This window comes from Phyllostomus discolor, chromosome 12, assembly GCF_004126475.2.
Source record: "Phyllostomus discolor isolate MPI-MPIP mPhyDis1 chromosome 12, mPhyDis1.pri.v3, whole genome shotgun sequence".
NCBI lineage: Eukaryota > Metazoa > Chordata > Mammalia > Chiroptera > Phyllostomidae > Phyllostomus > Phyllostomus discolor.
Window position 1 is genome coordinate 24,916,117 of NC_040914.2, and position 25,141 is coordinate 24,941,257.

General features: G+C 50.9%; 1 protein-coding gene and 1 pseudogene across 1 annotated transcript in view; one reads left to right on the forward strand and one right to left on the reverse strand.

Moving 5' to 3' along the window:
- Positions 1 to 6,215: 6,215 nt before the first annotated feature.
- Positions 6,216 to 25,141, reverse strand: part of LOC114510690 (leukocyte-associated immunoglobulin-like receptor 1) — a 137,102-nt gene continuing 118,176 nt past the window's right edge. The window contains exons 6-8 of the mRNA XM_036012661.1: positions 7,659 to 7,696; positions 7,398 to 7,453; positions 6,216 to 6,841 (exon numbers count right to left, since the gene is read on the reverse strand). Coding sequence (XP_035868554.1) covers positions 6,695 to 6,841; positions 7,398 to 7,453; positions 7,659 to 7,696 — 241 coding nt within the window. The 3' untranslated portion in view covers positions 6,216 to 6,694. The remainder of the gene's footprint in view (positions 6,842 to 7,397; positions 7,454 to 7,658; positions 7,697 to 25,141) is intronic.
- On the forward strand, positions 13,197 to 14,028 carry LOC114510691 (annotated as a pseudogene).

The following is a 25,141-nucleotide window of genomic DNA, read 5'->3' on the forward strand; positions in this document are numbered from 1 at the left end:
GAGGGTGAAACACAGGGCCTGCAGCTGGCACAGTGGTCAGGAAGTGTGGGGTCAGGGGTTTTCAGGGAGTTGCTACATCAACATCCTGGAGCAAAGGGGAAGAGCTAATGCAGATGGTCCTGAGTGTAGGTTGAGTACAATTCCTGTGAGACACTGAGACAGACAGATGCCTTGCCCTATACAGAAGTCTGTGCCCAAGCCCAGGACCCAGGGAACAGCAGCAGGACTGAGACAGTGCCTGGAACCGTGGTGGGGTTGCAGCAGAGGCAGATGGTGGTGCCCACCAGGGCTGGGTGGTGACTGTGGTCCCAAATCACAGGCACTGTCTGTGGTCAGGCATGGCAGAGGTTCACACAGGTCCACCTTGTCACCCAGCCCTTCCTGCACCCACTTTGAAGACAAGACCCTTTGAGGCCCTCTCATGCATGCTGGGGAGGGGAGGGTGGGATGCTGGATGGTCTCTCTTCTCTAAATGTAGCTGAGAAGACAGAACTCTGGTGAGCCTTGGTGTGTTAGGCAGAAAGGACACCTTCTCTAGAACAGGTGTGGGGTTTACCTGTGATGCTTCCTGACAGTCACTCTTACAGAGAAAAGGGGCATCTCATTGCCCCCTTTCTCATCAGGCCTTGTGAACACACTGTACAATCCCAGTACCCCCCATACAAATGCCCAAACTTCCATTTCTGTTGGGCAGACAGAGAGCTACCACCAGAGCACCTGCCGGCCTGCCCTCTAATGGTCACATAGGTGGCTTCCTGTCCTCTGCTCCCTGTGCTGCCTCCTGTCTGACCCATCACCTCCCCACCCAGCCAGCCCCCTCATGGGTCAGCACTTGGCAGACACCCCACTGAACCCTCCCATACACAGCTGGGCCATCACCAGCCCTTGGCCCTGGGCTCTGGGGCAGCCTCTTCTGAGGGAGGGGCTCTCACATGCCACCACTTCCTCCTCAGGACACACCACTGCTGTGGGTCTTGGGACCCTATTTCCTGTGTCCCCACATTCCTGTCCGTGATCACAGAGGGCAGCAGTGGGGTTGTTTCTAAAGGAAAGAGCGCTTTCTGCATCTGTTTATTGGCAGGACAACCACTGGCAGAATGACAGGTGACTTGTGTGAGGCAGCATCTGGAAGGGACGATGCCTCAGAGGTGAGATCCCAGACCCTCTGCTGCTGTTCCATGGAGTGTGTCCAGCTGGGAAAACCACCAACTTCCCTGCTTTCTGTGTTCAATTGTTGTCCTGTGTGAATATCTTTGATACATCTTTGTCAATTGAAGACAAGAGAAACTGAGAGAAACCCAATGTGTCTGGTGACAAGGGGTCACAGAGAGTAGGGCAGGTGACTGGAGGTAGACACGGCCAGAAGAGACACATGGATAAGGTATCTGATGTACCTTCATCCAACCAATTAAGGGTTTCCGATGGAAAGAATCAATATTTCTCTAAGTTCACCTCCAGGACAGACCAAGCAGTGATGGCAGGGAGGATCCCCTGGACACCCAATAGCCTCTGTGGAGGCGGGAGTGAAGGAGCTCAGATTGGGGACAGAGTCCCCAGCAGGGAAATGGGTACACGTGAGGACATGTGAGGACACGTGGAGGGAAATCAGTATGGATCTGGGATGGAGGGACATGAGGAGGGACATACAGGGAATTTGGGGTGACTGTGTTGCCTGGTCCGGGACTCTCCATCCTCCCTGAGAAAACAGGAGCAGACTGATGAGGAGTTGGGTGTGAATGGGTGAGAACCAGGGGTCCAGTTTTGCATTTATTGGCTCTGAGGGGTCTGGAGACCAGTGTGAGGTGCCAGAGGTGTTTTCAGCCATCAGGAGAGACTTGGGAGGGACATTCCTCAACTTGAACCACAGTACAGCCCCCCCTGGAACCCACAGGACTCCAGTCAGAGTGGCCCTTTGGGTGGGAGGGATTAGAGGTGTAAAAATGAGTCCTCTCCTGGGTGTGGATCACCCAGCACAGTCATTGAGTGAGTGGCAAGCGAAGGCCCAGGGTAAACATGTCCACTGTTTAGTCTCCTTAACTGGAAGTCAAGCTCAGTGTGCTACAGGGAAAGAATTTGTCTCCACTGCAACTTCCAAACCACCCTGATCCACATGACTCCCAGGGGACAGCTTCCTTCTTCTGTCGTGGGTGTCACTCAAGTTCCCAGGCACGTCCCACCCAGACTTCCCATGGCCTTTCTGTATCGGGCCTGTCCCTTCCTGGGGTCAGAACAGGTTAGGGGACTTCCTAGTCCCTCCTCTGGAGGCTGAGGTCCTGGTGCCCCAGAGTGGGCAGGGCCTGCATGACTGACTCTCTCTCAGGGCCCAGCAGGTGCTGGACTAGAGGCTGGACTGAGGTGGGGCCTGGACCGCACCCTGAATGCCACCCATTTTGTCCCTGGGCTCTGCCCCTGTGTTCCAACTCACAGACATCCAGAAGGGCGGTAGTATTGGGGCCCATAACCAGCCTCTCACTGCCCCCTCTGTCCTTGTCCTCTGGGTGGGAGGACAGAGCCCTACAGGTTGGGAAGTGTGCAGCATCGATGCTGTGGGCTCATTTCCACGGTCTCATAGGAAGTGAGTCTGGATGCCCCCAGGCCCAACTCTAACATCCACTCCTTGGGCCCAGAGAGGTTTTGGTTTCAGAAAGATTTTTCTACTGAGATATTTCATAACCAGGCTGAACCCATGTCAATCTAAAGACCTATGGTATTAACTGCATCACAGATGGGTAAAGATAGAGATACAAATAAAAGTTAGGTGTATGGACTCGAGCACCAACTTACACCTTACACAAAAATTAATTCAAAGTGGATTAAAGACTTAAATATAAACCGTGACACCATTAAAGTCCTAGAGGAGGATGTAGGTAGGAAACTCTCAGGTATTTTACACAGAAACATTTTTACTGACATGTCCCCTAGAGCAAGGGACATAAAGGAAAGAAAAAACAAATGGGACCTCATCAAAAGGAAAAGCTTCTGCACAGCTATAGAAAATAGTATTAAAATAAAAAGAGAACCAACTGTATGGGAAAATATGTTTGCCAATGATACCTTAGACAAGAGTTTAAATTCCAAAATATATGAAAAACTTACACAACTCCACTCTAAGAAAACAAGCAACCCAATTAAAAAATGGACAAAGGACTTGAACAGACACTTCTTCAAGGAGGACGTACAGAGGATCCAGACACACATGAAAAGATGTTCAATATTGCTAGCCATCAGAGAGATGCAAAGTAAAACCACAATGAGATACCACTTCACACCAGTCAGAATGGCCTTCATAAACAAAGCAACAAACAACAAGTGTTGGAGAGGTTGTGGAGAAAAGGGGACCCTAGTGCACTGCTGGTGGGACTGCAGACTGGTACAACCACTATGGAAAGCAGTATGGAACTTCCTCAGAAAACTAAAAATGGATCTGCCTTTTGACCCAGCAATTCCACTGCTGGGACTATATCCTAAGAACCCTGAAACACTAATCCAAAAGAACCTATACACCCCAATGTTCATAGCAGCACCATTTACAACAGCTAAGTGCTGGAAGTAACCTAGATGCCTATCAGTAAATGAATGGATCAAAAAGCTATGGTACATGTACACATGTACACTGGAATTCTATGCAGCAGAAAGAAAGATGAAGCTCCTACCCTTTGCAACAGCATGGATGGAGCTGGAAAGCATTATGCTAAGCAAAATAAGCAAGACAGTGAAAGACAAATACCATATGATCTCACCTTTAACAGGAACCTAAATAACAAAACAAACAAACCAGCAAAATATAGTCAAAGTCACTGAAATAGAGATCAGGCTGACAGTGACCAGAGGGGAGAGAAGAGAGAATTTCAGGGGACAATGGGAAGGGTTTACAGGAACAAATATAAAGGACACATGGGCAAAAACTAGGGGGCTGGAAGTGGGAGGCAGGTGGAGAGGGATGAGTGTGTGGGCTGGAATGGGAACAAAAGGCAGAAAACTGTACTGGAACAATGACTAAAATAAAAAAATAAAAAATATTTTAAAAAGATAGGTCTATGGAGATACAAAGAGATGATAAATGAAGTAGAGGACAGGTAGATGGATAGATAAGTAAATAACAGGTACATGGATACATATTTACCATAGATAGACATATACACACTTAGATACATAGATATTCATACAGATACATGAATACATACATAAATATATAGATTGAAAGTTACATAGATGCATACATAGACCAATGGTTACATAGGTAGACACATAGACACTTTGATACATAGATAGTAACAGATACATAAAGACTTAGGTACATAGATAGATACTTAGATACAGAAATACATGGACAGCATAAGCAGGGAGACTTCCCTGTCTTCCCAGGGAAGGTTCTGGTTCCACAGGCTGACAGTCCCCAGCAACACACTTATGCAAACACTTTGGTTTCCCAAGTGCAGAAGGAAAACCATACAGCTCTCTTGAGACCTTCATGTGATGACTGGGGGGTCACAGAGAGGAACTTGGCACAGGGAAAGGGTGCTCAGTCTACCCTCCCCATGCTCTCCAGGGCCGGTGGCACCCTGCTCAGTCACCATGCCTTTCTTTCTGTGTCCCTGTGTGTCTGTGACCCTGGGCTGTGCTCAGCACCCACCTGCCTCCCAGTTGGCTCAGTTCTATCTAAACTAAAAGCCACTAAGTCTACAGAGACAAATGGACTACACAGACTGTTGTTTTCTCCAAACTTTGGTGAGAGGGGCTTCAAGGAAGGTTGTGTTTGCAAAGAACAAGATGGGTTTGGGGGCTGGAGTTCTAAATGAATGCTGTGGGTGTCTCTAGGTCATTTATGGCACAAATCACAGGCACTATGTGTAGGAGAGAAGGTGGACTACTAGCCTCTGTCCCTCACTACAGGGAGTCGCATGATTCTGACCTCACAGGGGAGGGCCCGGCCCCAAGAGGAGGAGAATCAGGACCTGAAGGGAAAAATCTGAGGTGCCTCAGGGTCACAGCCCAGGGAGGGGCTGCTGGGCCACAGAACTAAGCAGGCAGTCTCCCAGAAAAAGCTGGGGTCAGTGGAAAGGGACATCGTCATTGCCCTCGGTCAGCCAGGTAAGGTCAGAAAGAGAAGAGAAGGTGTCTGCAAGGCCTGCTGTCATGTCCTCCTGGATGGGGTGGGGCTCAGCCTCTCTAAGAGCCCAGACCTAGGGCTCTCCCCAGACATGAGCTCAGCCCAGGGGGCACCCAGTCCTGTGGTCACTGCTGCTCAAGAAGACCATCAAGCTCTGGGAGTGCATCCTTCCTCCTGGCACCAAGGCTCATGTACATTATGATTCTGGGCCTCTACCCCACCTGCCCAGGGCCCCATGCTCTCGATTCCCAGTCACCCAGCACCTCCAAGAAACAGAAGGTTCAGACCATGGACTCTGCCCTGGGGAAGAACCCAGGAAGTGAACCTGAGGATTCAGGGTGTTGTGGCCACAGCAGTTGACGTTCTGGTGTGCTACAGGGAACCTGGCATCTGTGGACAGAATTACAGCACCGGCTCTCCTGGGACGCCACCATGGGCAAACGGCAGCTGGTGGGACTTGCAGGTTCTGTGACCTGTGAGCTTGTTCCTGTACTGAATCCATCCTTACTCTCTATGTCTCTAAATAATGTATAAATCAGAACCTACTGGTTCTGTGTCCTTGGAGAGCCCAGACGAATGCACTAATAGATCCAAAATAACAAAGAGATGACATACAAAAAGACAGAAATTCAATACATAATGGAACCCCAAGAAATTAAAGATAAAAATAGAGAATTGGAAAGGAAATTGCTGGAGGAAAATCACCCCTGAGTAGAAATGGCACAAGAAAGATCAGCACAATTTATAATTGAGGAGGAAGGCTGGACAGCCACCCTGGCTGAGCCAGGACAGAAACCTCCTGGATAGACATGTTTTCCTCTCCTGTGGTCAGAGGTAGCCGACCTTGAGCAAGTGTGTGAGTATCTCACTGCTTAGTTTTAAAAAATCAAGACAGAGGAAAGACTGCAGGTACTATGGAGGGTTTGAACCAGAATTCGATATGCTAATGTTGCGCAGAGCTAAAGTACCAACTGCACGTTTAAAAGAGCTGGTTGAGTTTTGGTTGAACTTTTAAAATAGAATAACATTTTTAATACCAGACCTGTAACAGGCATGCAAGTTTCTTCTTCTTTCTATTAAAAAAAAAAAAAAAAAAAAAAAAAAAAAAAAGCTAAATTATCTGAAGGAGACGCTGGTGCCCCCTAGAGGTTCTTAGGGTACAGACTCCTTTTAACCTGATAGGGCAGCCAGTTTGACCCCATAAGGTGGGTGGGGTGAAACCAGCTGAGCAGCATTAGCTGGGTCTCTGGAAACTGCTGGACATTGGATGGCACTCTGGAAACTGCTGGAAAACATTAGATGGATCTCTTGAAACAGCCAGGTGCCAGTAGCTGGGTCTCTGGAAACAAGAGTTACAACTGTGCTTCACCAAGCTGGTGGGTTGTAGGTGGGACCTCCTGCTTAGGGAACCTCCTACTTCTTCAGTAGGGGTCCCCAAAGTCCAGGTCTTGCCTCCAGCAAAACTGTGTTGATGACTTTCAGGAAGGAGACAGTTTAACAGAGAAGTCCTCCAAGAGGCTGCTAACAGCCTTTGCAAGAGTGGCATCCTGTGTCTCCAGGTACAGAGGCCAGGTGGACATGAAGTCAGGGTCTGGGGAGGGCTGCATACATGCTGGACTCAGCTGTGGGCTCCATTGGTTGTGGGGACTTGGTGTGAGCTGCTCTCCGTGTGAGGGCCCATTGGTCCAGCTGGGCATATGTCACCTCCTGGAGGTCTCCTGCAGCAAAGCTCTGAGGGACACTCCCAGGCTAAGTTAGTGTGGCCGAGGCTGAGGGGTAGGGGGCAGTGGGAAGGAAAGACTGGGAAGACAGCTTCCATTTGGCCCCTGTCATCCCTCCTCCCAAATCTCCATTGTGTGGCCTCCTTCCACACAGAGTCAGAGTTGGTCTGTGTGACCCACAGAACATGGCACAAGTGAGGGCCTGTCACCTCCAAGGAGGGGTCACAAAAGACACTGTGGCTTTGGCCCATCCCCTCTGGGATCCCACCCTCTGGGGAGGCCGGCTCCATGGAGGAGCCCACCTGCCTGCAGAGGAACTGAGGCCTCCCACCCCCACCCCTGCAGGGGTCCCACCCTACACATGGACCATACAGCCCCGATCAATCCTTCAGCTGGATGCAGCCCTGGTCGTCTGCACAGCAACCTCATGAGAGTCCCTGAGCCAGCACCATCCAGCACATCCCATCTGCTTCCAAATCCTCAACCAGGATGCTGGGATGATTTTGTGAGCCCGTTAAAGTGGGGGTGCTGTTATTCCAAAACCAGTGGCAAATACAAGGACTCACTGGGCTGTCCATGTCTCCGTTTCCCTCAGGAAGTTCATCCACTGTGGTGGACACATCTGGAGGGGAGAGAACAGTGGTCAGCTCTTGGGGTGGACCTTTGAAGCCAAATGTGCCTGAGAACTCACAGGGTCAGATTTCATACCCTCCTCCTCCAGAAGAGCCCATAATGTTCCCAGACACCCTCCCACCACCACTGCTTCTGGAATGGCACTCAATATGCATTTCCCTCCTCCCAGAGGTCCCCTCTCCTTGTCCCTTTACCTGCTGGGCTCTCTGTGAGGTCACCTGTCGGGCTGAGCCTGAGGAGAGAGCACAGGTGAGCATGGGGGGCACCTGGAGGCAGAGAAGTGGAAGAGGGGGTGCATGGTCACCCCCAAGGGGCCTCACCTCTCTTGGGGCCTTGGCTCCTTATCCTTGCTGCTGGGGGGCCCTGAAGACAGTCAGGGGTGTGAACTAGGAGGGAGGCTGTCTTCCCAGCACCCCAAATGCCTTCCCACATGACCCTGCCCTGACCCTGAGACTTACCACCTTTTTTCTGACACTGACGGTGGACTAAGAGAAGGGCCAGTATGAGGAGACAAAACAGAAAGGCCACAACAAGATCCCAACAAGAATATAAAGATGCTCTGTTGACAGCCTTGGGGGAGCATGGGGGATGGAACCAAGGTATCAGTAGTGTGCATTTACTGAGCACCTACTGCATACCATGCCTGTGCTGGGGGCTTGGCATGTTCACACCCACATGGATGATCTCTCACATGCCTTGTAATCCTGCCACACGGGAACCATCACCCCCATTTTATGAAACCGGGATCCTGAGTGGGGACATCCTCTGTCCACAGGACAATGGCAGAGATGGAATGTGATGGACACGGAACCCCATTCTTTCTCCCTCCCCCAAAAGGCAATCTCCAGGTCCATGGCCCTCTGACCCCATCACTCACTGCTGGTCTTAGTGTCCAGGGAATTTGTCTGCATGTGTCCTAGGAGTGAGGACTCAGGGGGACATGGGTCAAAGGCCAGAGCTGGGCAGAGGAGGTTCTGGGTGTCCCTGCTCCCCACCCAGGGGGTCTCCCTGGCTCTGGGACCTTCACCTGTTCCTTCCAGTGCTGCTCTGCTGGTGGAACTTTCTGTGAGGATTGAAATACCGTACGTCAGTCCTGTCCAAATTGGTAACCACGTTTTATTGAATCTATTGATATTGAAATTAAATAAATGTGTCTATGCATCAAATACATATATGTATATATGTGTGTATTTATATATATATGTGTGTATATATATATATTGGCATGTTCACACCCACATGGATGATGTCCCTGCTCCCCACCCAGGGTGTCTCCCTGGCTCTGGGACACTCACCTGTTCCTTCCAGTGCTGCTCTGCTGGTGGAACTTTCTGTGAGGATGGAAATAAAAATTTACACATATATGTAAATTTTTTTAAATTAATCCTTCACCCATGTGGAGAAACGGGGTCCCTAGTGCACTGTTGGTGGGACTGCAGACTGGTACAACCATTATGGAAAGCAGTTTGGAACTTCCTCAGAAAACTAAAAATGGATCTGCCTTTTGACCCAGCAATTCCATTGCTGGGACTCTATTCTAAGAACACTAAAACACCAATACAAAAGAACCTTTGCACCCCGATGTTCATAGCAGCACAATTTACAATAGCTAGGTGCTGGAAGCAACCTAGATGCCCATCAGTAAATGAATGGATCAAAAAACTATGGTACAGTTACACAATGGAATTCTATACAGCAGAAAGAAAGAAAGAGCTCATACCCTTTGCAACAGCATGGATGGAGCTGGAAAGCATTATGCTAAGTGAAACAAGCCAGGCAGTGAAAGACAAATACCACATGATATCACCTTTAACAGGAATCTAAACAACAAAACAAAACAAAAAACTAGCAAAATATAACCAAAGACACTGAAATAGGGGATAGTCTGACAGTGGCCAGAGGGGAGAGAAGAGGGAATTTCAGGGGGGAATGGGTAGGGATTACAGGAACAAATTTGGAGGACACATGGACAAAAACTAAGGGTGGGGGATAATGGGGGGAAGGGGAGAGGGTTGGGTGGAGGGGCTGGAACGGGAGTAGGGGGCAGAAAACTGTACTTGAACAATAACTGAAATAAAATAAATAAATAAATAAATAAATAAACACACACACACACACACAAAAAAAATTAATCCTTCACCTTGTTCACCGAAACCCAACCCCCTCCCCTCTGACAGCTGTCAGCCTGTTCTGTGTATCTGTGCCTCTGTTTCTATTTTGTTCTTTAGACTCCATATAAAATCGGGATCATATGGTATTTGTCTTTCACTGACTCTCCTAGCCCATGGCAGACAGCTGGGCCCCAGAAACTGGCCCCAAGCTCAGAGCCTCGCAAAACCCCTGTGGTCTGTACTCACCAGCTGTCCAGGGGGGCTTTGTGGGTGTCCCAGGAATGGAACTGATGACTCTGGGGCCTCCTGTGAACAGGGCAGTAGAAGGCTGATGCTATCTGGGGACTGCCTGGGGTCCATCCCACTCGGTCTGGCCTCTTTCCACCCTGAACTTCCACCCACAGGCCACATCAGTCCATCACCCTGTCCCAGATGACACCTCACATTCCTGAGAAATGGAGGCCAGGAGTCATGGAGAGCCCCCTGCTCCTTTCTGCTGAGAGGAAGTGGTCACTCCTCTTACCTCCCACTACCATGCTGCTCCTGACCGCATGAGTCAGCAAGGAATTGCTCCTGTGAAACCCAGGAGCACATGGAGAATGTCAGAGTGTCCCCAGTGGACTCTGAGTCTGGGACATCTCAGGCCTGAACACACTGGGTAAGGACAGCTTTAGCCCCAAAATTCCACAAAGCAACATCTAGCCCTGTTATGGTACCTGGACCACATGAGTTTCCAAAAAAGATCAACTGTGCAGAGAAGACTCATTACCTGGGACCCCACCAAGTCTGGCCCAGGAAAAAGAACAGTAAAACACCATCCTGCAGGGTGTGACACCTGTCTCCTTGAAGAGGGTCTGTGCCCACCTGATCTCTGGGAGTTCACTCCCCACCCAGCCCTGCAGGGAAAGCTCTGTGTCCACAACAATGCTGGGCTCAGTATCCAGGCCATTATAGTGTCAGGAAGGGTCCAGGGCTCCAGGGCCCTGAGACAGGGGTGAGGGTCAAAGGATATGAGTGCAGAGGGGCTGGGGAGCAGGAGGGCAGGGAGCCTGGGACAGAGGACAGGGGTGGGGACAGGGTGCAGGGACCTGGGGCAAACCTGAGGGTGGAGTGGAGCCATCCTCACCTGTCACCTTCAGCTCCAGGGGCTCACTGCACTCAGACCTGCTGGATCTTTTATGGTAAGAGCAGAAATAACTCCCAGAAGTGAATTCATTCACTGCATCAATGTGGAATGTGGCCTCTGCCCAGGGTGAACCACACTGAGACACATTTCTCTGATCCCAATGGACAGATCTTCCATTCTGCTCCAGATGGAATGCCTCAGCCCCAGCTGGGGCCCAGCACACGATGGTCACAGGCTGACCCCAGCGGATCACAGGGCCCCCTTCAGCACTGATGGAGGGCTTGGGAAATGTCCCTGGGAGGAAGCAGAGCAGATCTCAGGGTCCCGCAGGAGGATGTCACCACACTCTCAGCCCCCCCATTTTCTGGGTTCACGTCCGTGCTTTTAGGAAATTTTCAAAGTTGTGTGACCATCCCCACAACCCAATTTATAACAACCCACTATCCTTTCCCCAAACACCACCCCCAACAGCCACTCCAGTGACTGAATCCTCATCACTGCAGAGTGACACCCCTGACACAGGACCCTGAGTCCTGGTCACATGTTGGGCTTTTCTCAGGGTGACATGGGAGGTGCCAGAGCAGGCTGGGGTCCTGGGTACATCTCTCTGCCCACAGCCATGTTTTAGGGGACAGAGACTCTGAAAGACAGGCTACCAGTGAGGATGACAGGTCATGTGTAGGGACAGGGACATAGGAGTCTATGATGTGGGAGTGACCTGGGCTGGGACTGAAGGGCAGCTGGGTGGCACTGTGGGGGCCAATAGGACAGCAGAGCTCCACTGGAAGTCCAGTGGGGGGTGGGGCTCCAACCAGACCTGGTCACATGACCCTAGTAGGTGGGGATTCCCTTCCACAGAGCAATCCTCTGAGCAGCACTGATCTCTATTCTCACTGCATTTTCTACCTCCTTTGCAGCCTCTTTCCATTTCTAGTATTGAGGGTCCTGGAAATACATGTGGTAGGGGGAGGAGAGAGCTCATAGCCCTGAAACAGGAGGATGGCAACCACAGCACAAGATCCTCAATAGAGGCAGGAGCTGGCTGAGGCTCCCCACCTGTTCACTCTGTTGCTCCCTCACTCGTTCTTTCATCCACATCCTAGTTCCCCTCCATCCATCTACAGAGGGGCCCCATGTGCCACTGGCCCCACAAACATGACACACACACAAGGACCTCCCTACTTGTCTGGAGGGAAGAGGGAGCAGAGGCTGGTAAAGGGATCGGGCAAACCCCAAGCCACATGCCTCAGGTGAGTGTGGGAGTGTTGGAAAAGGGACAGCTGACCTCGTGTGGGAGGCACACGGAAGAGGTGCAGAGCTGAGACCTGAAAGCCAAGTGTGAACCAGCCCAGCCCAGCTAAAGGAGAGTCAGCCTGGGGAAAGATCGAGTGAGCCAAACAAGGGCATCTGTGGAAGTGAAAGAAAGGCTGGGTCTCTGCAGATCAGTGGGTCAAACAGCGTGAGAACAGACCCATTCAGACAGAGAGAAGGGTCTGGGTCTCCTCCTAGCTGAAGATAAGCCATCACAGGACTCCAAGGAATATTAATATTTTGTCAGAAAACACAACATACATGAACATGAAATTTTAAAAGGTAGACTCACCCTCCTGCATGTGGATGGACTGGGCCAGGCAGAGCACTGGAAGAGAAGCTGTGGTGAGAAAAATGCCCAGCGCCCGGCCTCCTCCCAGGCTGCACTCACGGGTCTTGATGGAGGCAGGGCTCAGCCCCTGAGAATGTCCAGTTCCCTCCTCAGCATTCCCTCTGAGCACAGCCCTTCTTCTTCCTCTGAGTTTCAACAAAGACCCAGTCCCCTCTCCCAAACAGGTATTCAGTCTGAACCTGTCCCCACACCCAGGTACCTGCTTCTAAGACTCAACCTTCCATGGTCAGACTTGGTTCAAGGCTAGAGCTGAGAAGTCAGACCCCCAGGAGGGACCATGAGTCTCCTGGGCTGGAGTCAGGACTCACAAGGGATGGAGATGCCTCCCCAGGCTCCCACCCCCTCTGTTCCGGCACATTATTTCTCCATTCCAGCACTCACCAAGGACCAGGAGGGAGCTGACATGGGGGACCATGGCCAGACCTACAGCTGCACCGTCCTGGAGCTGGAGGGTGAAGGACAGAGCCTGAAGCTGGCACAGTAGACAGGAAGTGTGGGTCTGGGGTTTCCCGGAGTTGTTACATTGAAGTCCCATGCAAAACAGAACAGCTTATTCAAACGGTCCTGAGTGCAACTAGAGTACAATACGTGTGAGAAATTGAAAGAGACTGGTGCTCTGCCCAGTGCAGGGGCTGTGCTATGTCCAGGGCTCAGGGAACAACAGCAGAGTTGAGGATGTGTGCAGTACAGGTGTGGGGCTCCAGCAGAGGCTGATGGCATAGCCCGCTGAGGCTGTGCATTGACTGTGGTCGCCGATCTCAGGCGCTGTCTGTGGTCAGTGCTGGTTGTGAGGCTCAGGCTGCTGGCTGCTGGCATCTCAGCTTTGGAGGTATATGCCCCATAAGAAATGTATATGGCCAATGGACTTGAGGGAAGCTTGAACATGCATGTTCAAGTCCACAGATGCCACCAGCCCACTGGCCTCAGTCTCCTGGAGCTTCCAGCCAGAGGGAACTCACACCACCGTGTCGTTTCCCACTACTGTCAAGGCCAAGTGTGTCCTGGGAATTTCCTACTCTTTCAGGACAGAATCATATGGGCTGGGGAGCTTGGCAAGAAAGAAGCATCGAGTACCATGGAAAGCATGCAGTTTATCCACAACGGCCCCTGCATCTGTGATGGCAAAGCCCTCCTGACACCATCACCCGGCAAGGACACATTTGGCTCTACCTCATGGAGAAAGAGATTTGGCCTCAGTCTCGGGTTGGGGTGGTGGTGGGCATAGTGACAGCTGTGGTCAGGGGATCTCTCCCTGGTCATCACTGTGACTCTCGCTGTCCTCTACCAAAGGAAGAGCCCTAAGGGGGATGACACTGGCTGCAGTCCCTCAGAGAGGGTGTCACCTGTTACACAGGCTTCACAGAAGTCCCCCTCTGACACAGGGGGTCTGGTACAGAGCCTGCCTCCTGCACCTCCCCAGGGCCCAGTCATGTGTGTGCAGTGAGGCCACCTGGAGTGAACATCACAGTGACGGGAAAAAGAAGTCCAAGTCTGGAGTGTATGTGGACATCAGGAAAAATGAGGAGAAGACCCAGATCATACCCAAAGCAAGACACACAGTCAAACTGGTCTCTGGTGCAGAGACGTGGGCCAAAGCAACAGGGGCCTGGGACAAGGAGAAGCACCGAGAGGGAGAAGACGATGTGAACAAAGGCCGTGTGTGAATATTCTATTTACTCTTCTGATGTGAGGAGCCAGTGGTGAGTAATGAAGACCTGGTGTGAGTCTACGTGTATAAATCACATGGCTGCTTTTTGTACTTTCTGCATTCAGAGTCATGTTCAGTGGGAGAAACTCAGCATCATTCCTGTCTCTGTCTTAGGTGTGGTTTCCCTTCAGGGAGACGTACTGATCTTTGGTGTCCCATCTCCCTGAGCCACACCAGTCTTGGCCTCCTTGTTTTTTGTTGGTTCGTTTTCCTCATTATTCCACATGTTTTCCCCATGGATGGAACTGATGAAGGAGGAGCTGAAGAAGTGTCTAGACAATTCCCATGTCCTCCCCACAACTCATTCTGCCCCCTGGCAGCCCCACCCCATCGCAAACCTGTGCTTTCTGTCTTCACTGAGACTGAAAACAAGGGGAGATCAGTAAACATTCATTATTGTCTGTCATCAGTCCAGTTCCTGTATTATTTTTTACCCAAATAAATATTTTTAATTTAAAATGACCCAAAAGCTCACAGTTATGTGGAGGTTGTGGGGAAGGGGGAGTGAAGGGCAGTGTCCACTTCTCTCCCCTTTAGTTTGGGGACTGTCCCCAGCTGCTTCCTTTTTCTTCCCAGCATCTGTCCTCTTTGGGAGGGAGTCTGGAGGCTGAGTCCCTACACAATTCTTATGGGAATAAAGCACCATTGAGAGTTCAAGCTGTCCTGAGTGAGCTTCCAACCCTCCCACAGATGTATAGTCTTTTCTTTTCTGAGGAGCAGTTGGTTCTTCCCATTCAGTTTCACCCAACACTGCCTTTATGGGAATGTAAAGAGGGAAGCGGCTTTGAAATCACACCCCATGTGGTGTCGTGGAGCTGGGGGCTGCCTGGGCTGCATTCCATGAGGCAGTAGAAAAATATGCTGGCCCTGTAGCCTCTCCTCTCGCTCATGGGAAACAGGTCCACTGTGTCTCCTAGAACTTCCTGCACCCACTCTGAAGACCAGAGGTAATAGAGGCTCTTAAAAATAAAATCTGCACCATGGCTATGGTGGCTCAGTGCATTGAGCACTGGCTTGTGAACCAAAGGGTCACCAGTTCTGTTCTCAGTCAGGGCACAGGTCTGGGTGGTAGACCAGCTCTCCTCCCAGGGAGCATGTGAGAGGCCACCACACCCTGACGTTTCTTTCCCTCTCTTTCTACCTCTCTTCCCTTCTGTCTAAAAATAAATGAATTAAATCTTTAAAGCACATGAAATAAAATAAAACCTGCATCTTGAACCTGATGGTAGATTCAGGAAATCAAGGCACATTCAAAAGGGTAAAGAGAACTTTTTCATTGCCAGCCCTCCCCCAAGGTGATGCCAAGTGGAAAGGGAGAGGAGTGAGTGAGTGCCTGGCTTCCCAGCTGAGTGGGATTCTGTACCTACAGAGACATCCCTCAGAAGGGAGAGGGGAAATTGCAAACATATATTGCGCACAGGGTTAATATCCAAAATATATAAACAAATCATACAACTCAGTAACAAAAAAGTAATGATTACAAAGGGGCACAGGAAGTCAATATTTTTCCAAAGAAGACTTCCAAATGGCCAACAGACACATGAAATGGTGCTCAACATCGCTAATCATCGGGAAATGCAAATTAGCACCATAAGGTGATGTCACCTCACACCACTTGGAGCTGAGTAATGTTGTTAAGGATGAGATAAGGAAACACTCATGCACCCTTAGTGGGAATGTAAGTCGATGAAGCCACTATGGAAAACAGTATGGAGGGTCCTCAAAAAATTAAAAATATAGGACTTTCAGCTTGATGGAGGCATAGGTAGACACACTGTGCCTCCTCGCACCACCAAAAGAAGGACAACAACAATTTAAAAACCAAAACAAACCATCCAGAACTGACAGCTAATCAAACTGTATGGAAGTCCGACAACCAAGAAGTTAAAGAAGACACATTCATCCTGACCAGTAGGAGGGCAGAGTCGGGCGGCCAGTAGGAGAGGGGTTGAGGCAAAGCAGTGGCTGGTGGACCTGGGCGCACAAGGCAGCAGCTGACAGACCTAGTTTTGTGGCCCAGTGTGGACTGGGAGGTCCCACATTCATGCACAAATGAAGCAGCAGAAACAACTGGGGAGCGGGACAGAGTGCGCAACCCAGGACCCCAGCTCAGGGAAATAAAGTCATCTCAAACCACTGATTGAAAACACCTGTCAGGGCCGAGGTACCAGGAGAAACTCCCAGTCTCACAAGAGAGTGTGCTGCAGAGACCCACAGAGTCCTAGAGTGTACACAAGCCCACCCACCTGGGAATCAGCACCAGAAGGGCCCAGTTTGCTTCTGGAAAGCAGGGGAAGTGACTGAAATCTGACAGAGAGAAGAGCAACTGCCGTTGTTCCTTCTTGGACCCCTTCCCCACATACAGTGTCACAACCCAGCAAGGAGTGTTGCCCCACCTTGGTGAACACCTAAAGCTCTGCCCCTCATACATAACAGGCACATCAAGACAAAAAAAAAAAAAAAAAAAAAAACAAGGCCCAAAGGAAAGAACAGATCAAAGCTCCAGAAAAAAATACACCCAAATGATGAAGAGATAGCCAACCTGTCAGATGCACATTTCAAAACACTGGTAATCATCATGCTCACAGAATTGCTTGAATTTGGTCACAAATTAGATGAAAAAAATAAAGGTTACACTAAGTGAAGTAAAGTAAAATGCACAGGGAACCAATAATGATGGGAAGGAAACTGAGACTCAAATCAATGGAGTGGAAGGAGGAAAGAAACATCCAACCAGAAAAGAGTGAAGAAATAAGAATTCAAAAACAATGAGGAGAGGCTTAGGAGCCTCCAGGGCAACTTTAAACGTCCCAACATCCAAATTATAGGGGTACCAGAAGAAGAGGAAGAGCAACAAGTGAAAAAGTTTTTTGAACAAATAATAAAGGAGAACTTCCCCAATCTGGCAAAGGAAATAGACATCCAGAAATCCCAGGAAGCTCAGAGAGTCCCAAAGAAGTTGGATCCAAGGAGGAACACACCAAGGCACATCATAATTACATTAGCCAAGATTAAAATTAAGAAGAGAATCCTAGAAGCCCAAAAGAAAAGAAGACAGTAACCTACAAAAAAGTTCCATGAGACTGTGAGCTGATTTCTCAAAAGAGATCTTACAGGCAAGAAGGGGCTGGAAAGAAGTATTCCAAGTCATGAAAGGCAAGGACCTATACCCCAGATCGCTCTATCCAGCAAAACTCTCATTTAGAATGGAAGGGCAGATAAAGTGCTTCTCAGATAAGGTCAAGTTAAAGGAGTTCATCATCACCAAGCCCTTATTTTATGAAATGTTAAAGGGACTATCTAAGAAAAAAAAGATAAAAAACATGTACAGTAAAATGACAGCAAACTCACAATGATTAACAACCACACCTAAAACAAAAACAAACTAAGCAAACAACTAGAACAGAAACAGAACCACAGAAATGGAGATCACATGGGAGGTTATCAATGAGGGAGTGGGAGGAGGAGAGAGGGGGAAAAGGTGGAGAGAATAAGTAGCACAGATGGGAGATAGAAAATAGATGGGGGGATGGCAAGAATAGTATGAGAAATGTAGAAGCTAGAGAACTTATATGTATAACCCATGAATATGAACTAAAGGGGGAGAATGTGGGTGGGAGAGGGTGTGCAAGTTGGAGGGGACTGAAGGGAGAATATGGGACAACTATAATAATATAATTTAAAAATATAGATCAATCATAGGATTCAGCAATTGTACTATTGGGTGTATATCCAGAGGAAATGAAAACAGGATACTCAAGAGATAAAACTCCTACCATGTTTATTGCAGCATTGCTCACAATAGCCAAGCTATGAAATCCACCTAGGTGCCCACCGATGGATGAAGAAGACACATATAGTCCTGGCTGGTGTGGCTCAGTGGATTGACTGCAGGCCTGTGGACCAAAGGGTCTCCAGTTTGTTTCTCAGTCAGGGCACGTGCCTGGGTTGCAGGCCAAGTCCCCAGTAGGGGGCGTACAAGAGGCAACCACACATTGATATTTCTCTTGCTCTATTTCTCTCTCTCTTCCCCTCTGTCTAGAAATAAATAAATAAAATCTTTAAAAAGAGAAAGTAGATAAAATAAGGTTGTCTGTTTACCTGTTTTTCACATATTATTTCTTCCTTCAGAAAACCAGAAAGTAATAAAAATAGTCACCTCTGATACGTGGGAGTACAAGGGGAAGGCAATAGAACAAGTGGTCATCTCTGATTGTACCACTCTAGGCAGTTGTCACTTCTGAAACCCAAAAATATTCTACATATGCAAGAGACAATTAAGTCATAAATAATGGAAAATCACACTCTGACATGAATATAAACAAATAAAAATAAATAGGAGTTTATTGATATTCAATCACCACAGCTACATGGTAAAACCCCCACCCCTGAAAAAAGAAATTTATAAATTTCCTAGAAATTGGGGTTTCAAATAAGGGACACAAGTACAACATTACATTACCCCAGGTAGGAGATACCTGTGTGGATGAACACGGTGCATCCTCCCTGATCCTAAGTGGTCCACACAGAACAAAACCCCAGTAGCCCTGACTTCATGTAACCCAAGGTCATGCTTTCTAAATATTGTCCCCAGTGAAAGGGACCCTAGATGGTGGGAGCCCCTGGTCCAGGGCAGGAGCACAGATGGGCCCAGGCTCCCTGTCATTCTACAAAGGGTCCAGATAGGGGGGCTGATGTCTCAGAAAGCACAGTGGGAAAGGCCCTTCCATGGCCAAGCCTGGGAAGCTGAGCCCAATCCCTCAGTGAGGGGGCCCCTGCTCCCAACAAGACACAGGCACCTTGCAGGGCTGAAGGAACCCCTTCGTCCCTCAGACAGGCTCAGATCCTGAGAAGAGAAGGGCTGGCACTTTCCTGGAGAGGAGAAGCCTCAGAGAGAGCAAAGGGAGCCTCCCCTCCCCAAGTGCTGTCCCTGCGGGGACAGGACTGGCCAGGAGTCTCCCTGCCTAGACTTGCTCTGCAGGAGACCAGGTGACTGGCCCCTGTCCTGTCCTGTGTCCGGGGAGCACCAGGAGGCAGTGCAGGTGCAGCACAGCCACACACTCAGCATCTCAGAGTCAAGCTGAGTCCCCTTGTCCCCAGAGCCCATGTGGTGTCGGCTGGGCTTCTGACTCTGGTGGCTGAGTTTGGGTCAAGGGTCAGGGGGTGAGGTCAGAGGCTTGTCAGGAAACCTCTGTCTTGAGACTCTGGAGTGTGGGAAGCCAGGCTCCTGAGACTTGGAGCGTTTCTGTGACAAATGCCCACCAGTGTGGTGGCTCACAGCAACCCAGATGTGTGATCCTAGGGTTAGGGAGGTCAGGAGTCTGAACGGGCTGACCTTGAGGTGTCTGCAGGGCTGCCTTCTCTCCTGGAGGCTCCTGAGAGAATCTGCCCCTTGTCTTCCAGCATCTGAAGTCCCCACATTCTGTGTCACGCGGCCCCTTCCTCCCTTGTCTACAAAGCTGGTGGGTCCTTCTCAGGAGGCATCACTGGGACCCAGTGTCTGTGTCATCCTCCACCCTGAGGAGCCTGTGATGCCCTTGGCCTTTGTGAATCACGCTGTCCTGGGGACCCGTGTACAAGTATCCACATCCCTGCTGTCAATTCCCTGCATGGGAACCCAGCCTGGGGCTGCTGGATGCAGGGAGACTCCCTGTTCAGGTTCTGAGGAGCAGCCCTGCAGATCCACTCAGAGGCTGCACCAATTTGTGTCCCCACTGGGAGGCCTATGGGCTCCCTCTCCTCCGCAGCCTTGCCACACTCGCTGTTTTTAGGTTATTATGTTTAATTTATTTTCAATTTCAGTCGACATACAGTATGTTATTTCAAGGGTACAGCATAGGGATTAGACATTTACATACCTTATAAAGTGATCCCCCCAATAAGTCTAGTGCCCACCATTTAAAAATAATTTCAGCAATAGTCATCTGAGGAGTGTGCAGGGATATCTCACTGTGGTTTGGGGCCAGTCGATTCCCTGGACTTCAGATCCAAGTCAACTGGGACCCGAGGGGACAGATGCAAGAAGCAGAGGGGACTCCAGGAACAAAGGTGGGTGTGTGGGGGCCCAGAGCAGGTGCAGTTCCACAGGTGACAGGTGACACCAAAGGTGGGTGACACCAAAGCCTAGAGCAGCTCATGTCTGGTCTCCAGAAAGCAGGTGAGAACACAGGTCTCCAGGAGGAGAAAGAGGGAGGCAGACGCTGCAGGGACCTGGGGCCTGTCTGGGATCTGGGAGGGGAGGGAGACCAAGGCAGGAGTGGGGCAGGGCTGTGAGTGGGTGAGGGTCAGGTCTGGACCCAAACCCTGGAAAGGAGACGGACCACACAGGAGGCCAGGTCCCCGCTGCTCCTGCACACTTCTGAGGACAGAGTCCCATGCACAGGGCAGCCTCAGCAGGGGCACCATGAAATTCACAGAACAGAGGTGGCTCTGGGTCTCTTGGGCTCCAGTGTGAGCCTCGGGCACTGGGGGACTCCCTTCCTCAGGGTATGGAGTCTAATCTCTTTGGCAGGAGTTCCCCTGAGTTCATCCCTGTGGTTGATGTGGCCACCTGTGCCAGCTGTGCCCAGCCTCTGCCAGAATCACCAACAGGATCAGCAACACCACGCCAGCCAGGCCAATGCAAACATACTTCCCCACCATGCAGTTTCGGGAGGTGGGGGCTGGAAGAAGAAGACAGGGCGTCACTGACAGATGGACAAGGAACGGCCAATCCCAGGACCTATGAGACAAGAGCTCCTCCTTTATTGGGCAGGCCCGTCCCTTCCAACACTGCCCTGGACAGGCTCCCAGGTGACTTACCCATCTGGGAGCCAGCTCCTGTGGGTGGGAGTGTGACTTCACTGGATGTTCCTAGGTGAGAAAGGACAGGTGTTTGTCTCTTGCACAAAATCGCCCATCCCTGGGAGCACCCAACCCCTTCCCTTGCCACCTTGAAGCCCCTGGGGCCACACCCCCAGGTTTCACTACCAGCCAACTACAGAACCCCAGTACAGGGCACAGCTGCAATATGTAGACTCCCTCAGGGATCCAGGATGAGCCTCCCCTCCTGACTCTCAAAACCCCAAACTATACAGGCCTCTTGCAGCTGAGGATGCAAGATGTCCCTGCCTGCTGAGTGTCCACCTTCCTAGAGAGAAGCAGGACCCCTCCCCACTGCCACCCTGCTGCCCACTCCCCAGCAGAACCCACAGAAGAGGATGCCCCAGGATGAGGTCCCCACTCCCCAGTCCAGGAGGGGCTCCGGGTGGGAGGCTTACGTCTCCAGGGGCTCCTGTGACGGGGCAGGAGAAGCCCTGAGCCCAGGTTCCTCCTCAGCCTGTGCCTCTCAGCCTGGCCCTGTAGCTCCCACAGCATTCACCCCTGGCCTCTTTCTCTGTACCCCTCAGTACAGAGGATGCCCTTTGGACTCCCAGGAAAGGGCACAGGGACATGTGAGTAAAATGGGATGGAACTCTTTGCCTCTACATGTCTGAGGGGATGGACACCCCTCAGAATGTCCCACCATCCTTGATACATTACATGAAGCAACTGCTCCCTGGGCCAGAGACAAACAGGCATGGTGGGAACCACCTCACCTGAACACAGGGTCAGGGAGTCCTGAAGGCTGGCCCCACCTATGAGGGCCACTGTGTCTCCCACAGGACCCTAGGACAGTGAGGGGTCATAGGTCAGGATAAACTGGACATGCCCACTGACCCAAGGGAGTCTGAATCACAGCTGCATAAAGAAAAAAGGGAGAAACAACACCAGGGTTTTTTTTTAAGATTTTATTAATTTTATTTTTAGAGAGGGAAGGGAGGGAGATAGAGAGAGAGAAACTTCAATCTGAGGTTGCTGGGGGTTATGGCCTTCAACCCAGGCATTTACCCTGACTGGGAAGTGAACCTGTGACACTTTGGTTCGCAGCCCACGCTCAATCCACTGAGATATGCCAGCCAGGGCCAACACCAGGTTTTGAAGGAAGAATTCCTTCCTCCTCCCCACACTCTCTGAGCTGGTCACTTGAACTGTGATCCCAGGACCTCTCAGGAGCTGACCACATACACAGAAGGGAAGGAACACCTCATCCCAGATGTCCATTAAAGCACCCTCTAGTCCTGGGCCCCATAAACCACACGACTTGCCCAGTGGTGGATGGACCACCCACTGGAAACACACTGCCTGGAGTCCCCACTGAGTCTGCCCAAGTGCACAAAAAAGGCAGAAAACAATTCTGAGTAAAAGCCCAAATGGTCCCTTGAAGGGGGTCTCTCCCTGGAAACCCACTCTCCATCCAGCCCTACAGGACAGCTCCCAGACCACCCCATGCTGGGGCTCAGAGTCCAGGCCATCGTGGTGTCCAGATGGGACCAGGTCTCCAGGGCCCTGAGCCTGGTGTGAAAGCCAAGTCACATGAGTGCAGAGGGGCAGGGGAGCCACAGGGCTGGGGGCCAGCACGAGGGCAGGGAGCCTGGGACAGAGGACACAGCAAGTGACAGGTTGCAGGGACCTGGAACAAACCTGAGGGTGGAGTGGAGACATCCTCATCTGCCATCGTCACCTCCAGGACCTCACTGGATTCAGACCAGCTGGACCCTTTAAGGTAGAAGCAGAAATAACTCCTACCCCTGACGACACTCACTGTCACAATTCAGAATCTGGCCTTTGCCCCCTGTCAGCCTTGTTGAGAAGGGAATTTCTTATCCTAATAAACAGATGGATTCTCCTCCACCAGATGGAATGCGTCAGCCCCACCTGGACTCTGGCACACGTGGTCACAGGCTGTCACAGGCAAATCACAGGACCCCACTCCGCCCTGATGGAGGGTTTGGGCAGGGCCCATGGGAGGGAGCAGAGCAGATCTCGATGTACCTCAGGAAGAAGTCACCACACTCACAGTCCCCCGTTTTCTGGGATTACATCCTTGATCTTGGAACATGCAGAGTTCTGCAACCATCCCCACAACCCAAATCAGAACATCCCACCATACTTTCCCCAAACACCAGCCCCCACAACCACTCCAAGTAACCATGAATCCTTGTCCTTCAGAGTGATCCCGCAACACAGGACCCCAAATCATGGTCACATGTTGGGCTTTTCTCAGGGTGACAGGGGAGGGGCCAGGGCAGGCTGGAGTCCTGGACACATCTCCCTGCCCACAGCCACTAATAGGGGACAGAGACCCTGGGAGGGGAGCAGAGGGTGAGGATGACCAACCAGTCATTCTTGGAGACAGAAAAGCAGGAGTCTGAGATGTAGGAGTGACTTGGGCTGGGACTGAAGGGCAGCTGGGTGACACTGTGAGGACCAGTGGGAGCTGCAGAGCTCCACCCAGATCAGGTCACATGACCCCAGTGGGTGGGGATTTCCAAACCCAGGGCAATCCTCTGAGCAGCACTCATCTCTGTTCCCACTGCATTTTCTACCTTCCTTGCAGCCTGTTCTCATTTCTAGTATTAAAGGTCCTGAAACCCCATGTGAGCCACGTGGATGGGGAGGAGGGAAGACAGGGCTCGTGGTCCTGAAACAGGGTGATGGCACCCACGTCACACAAGCCCCATAGAGGCAGGTGCTGCCTGACACTCCCCACTCGTTCACACAGTCACTGCCTTCCTCATTCTTTCATCCACATGCTGGTTCCTGCCCATCTGTCTACAGAGGGGCTCCGTGTGCCACTGGCATCACAAACATGAGACTCACACACACAAGGACCTGCCTGCTGCTCTGGAGGGAAGAGGGAGCCCAGAGGCTGATGGAGGGATCGTGGAAACCCGCAGCCACATGTGGTGAGAAGTGCCCCGGGTGAGTGTGGGAGTCTCAGGGATGACAAGGAACAGATGACTTTATGGGAAAGTCAGAAGAGAGAGGCACTAAGCTGAGACCCAAAAGCCAAGTGTGAACCAGCCCAGCCCAGTGAGAGGAGAGTCAGCCTGGGAGGAGGACAGGTCCAGTGAGACAAGGGTGTTTGTGGGAGTAATGGAAAGGCTGTGTCTTGGCTGATGAGTGGGGCAGACAGGGTGAAAACAGAACCACCCAGACACAGAGAGGTGCCTGGGTCACATCCTAACCGAAGGTAAGCCATCAGAGGACACTAAGGAATATTAATACTTTGCCAGAAAGCACAACATATAAAAAAAAAGTGAGTTTAATAAGGTAGACTCACCCTCCTGCATGTGGATGGTCTGGGCCAGGCAGAGCACTGGAGGAGAAGCTGTGGTGAGAAAAACGCCCAGGGCCCAGCCTCCTCCCGGGGCTGCACTCAGGGGCCCTGATGGAGGCAGGGCTCAGCCCCTGAGAATGTCCAGCTCCTTCCTCAGTATCACCTCTGAGGACAGCCCTTCTTCTTGCCCTGAGTTTCAACAAAGATCAGTCCCCTCTCCCAAACAGGTACTCAGTCTGAACCTGTCTCCACACCCAGGTACCTGCTTCTAAGACTCAACCTTCCATGGTCAGACTTGGGTCGGGGTCAGAGCTGAGGTGTCAAAGGGTCTGTGAAAGAACTGGGAGTCCCCTGGACTGCAGTCATAACTCAAAAGGGATGAAGACACTTCCCCAGGCTACCAACCCTTCTCTGTCCTGGGACATTATCCCTCCATTCCAGCACTCACCAAGGACCAGGAGGGAAATGAAATGGAGACCCATGGCCAGACCTGCAACCTGCACTGTCCTGGAGCTGGAGGGTGAAGGACAGAGCCTGAAGATGGTACAGTGGACAGGAAGTGTGGGTCATGGGTTTTCCTGGGGTTGCTACAGCCTCCTGCAAAGTGGAAGAGCTAATTCCAGACAGTCCTCGGTGAAAGTTGAATATGTCATATTAGAGAAACTGAAAGACACTGTGGGGTGCTGGTGCTGCACCCAGTGAGGCAAATGGCATCTGTGTGCAGGGCTCATCAACAGGAACCGGGTCACTAGGTGGCCTGTCTGCAGGACCCCAGAGCACTCTCTAAGGAATGATCTTCCTTCTGAAGCTTCAGTCTCGGCTTCATGGTGAACTCAGGGACCCCTCAGATTAAAGACATGTTACATTTTTGGGTCAGCAAGTGGGGCCAGGATTGGAGTCTCTCTGTTCCTGTTTGTGTGGGGTTTTT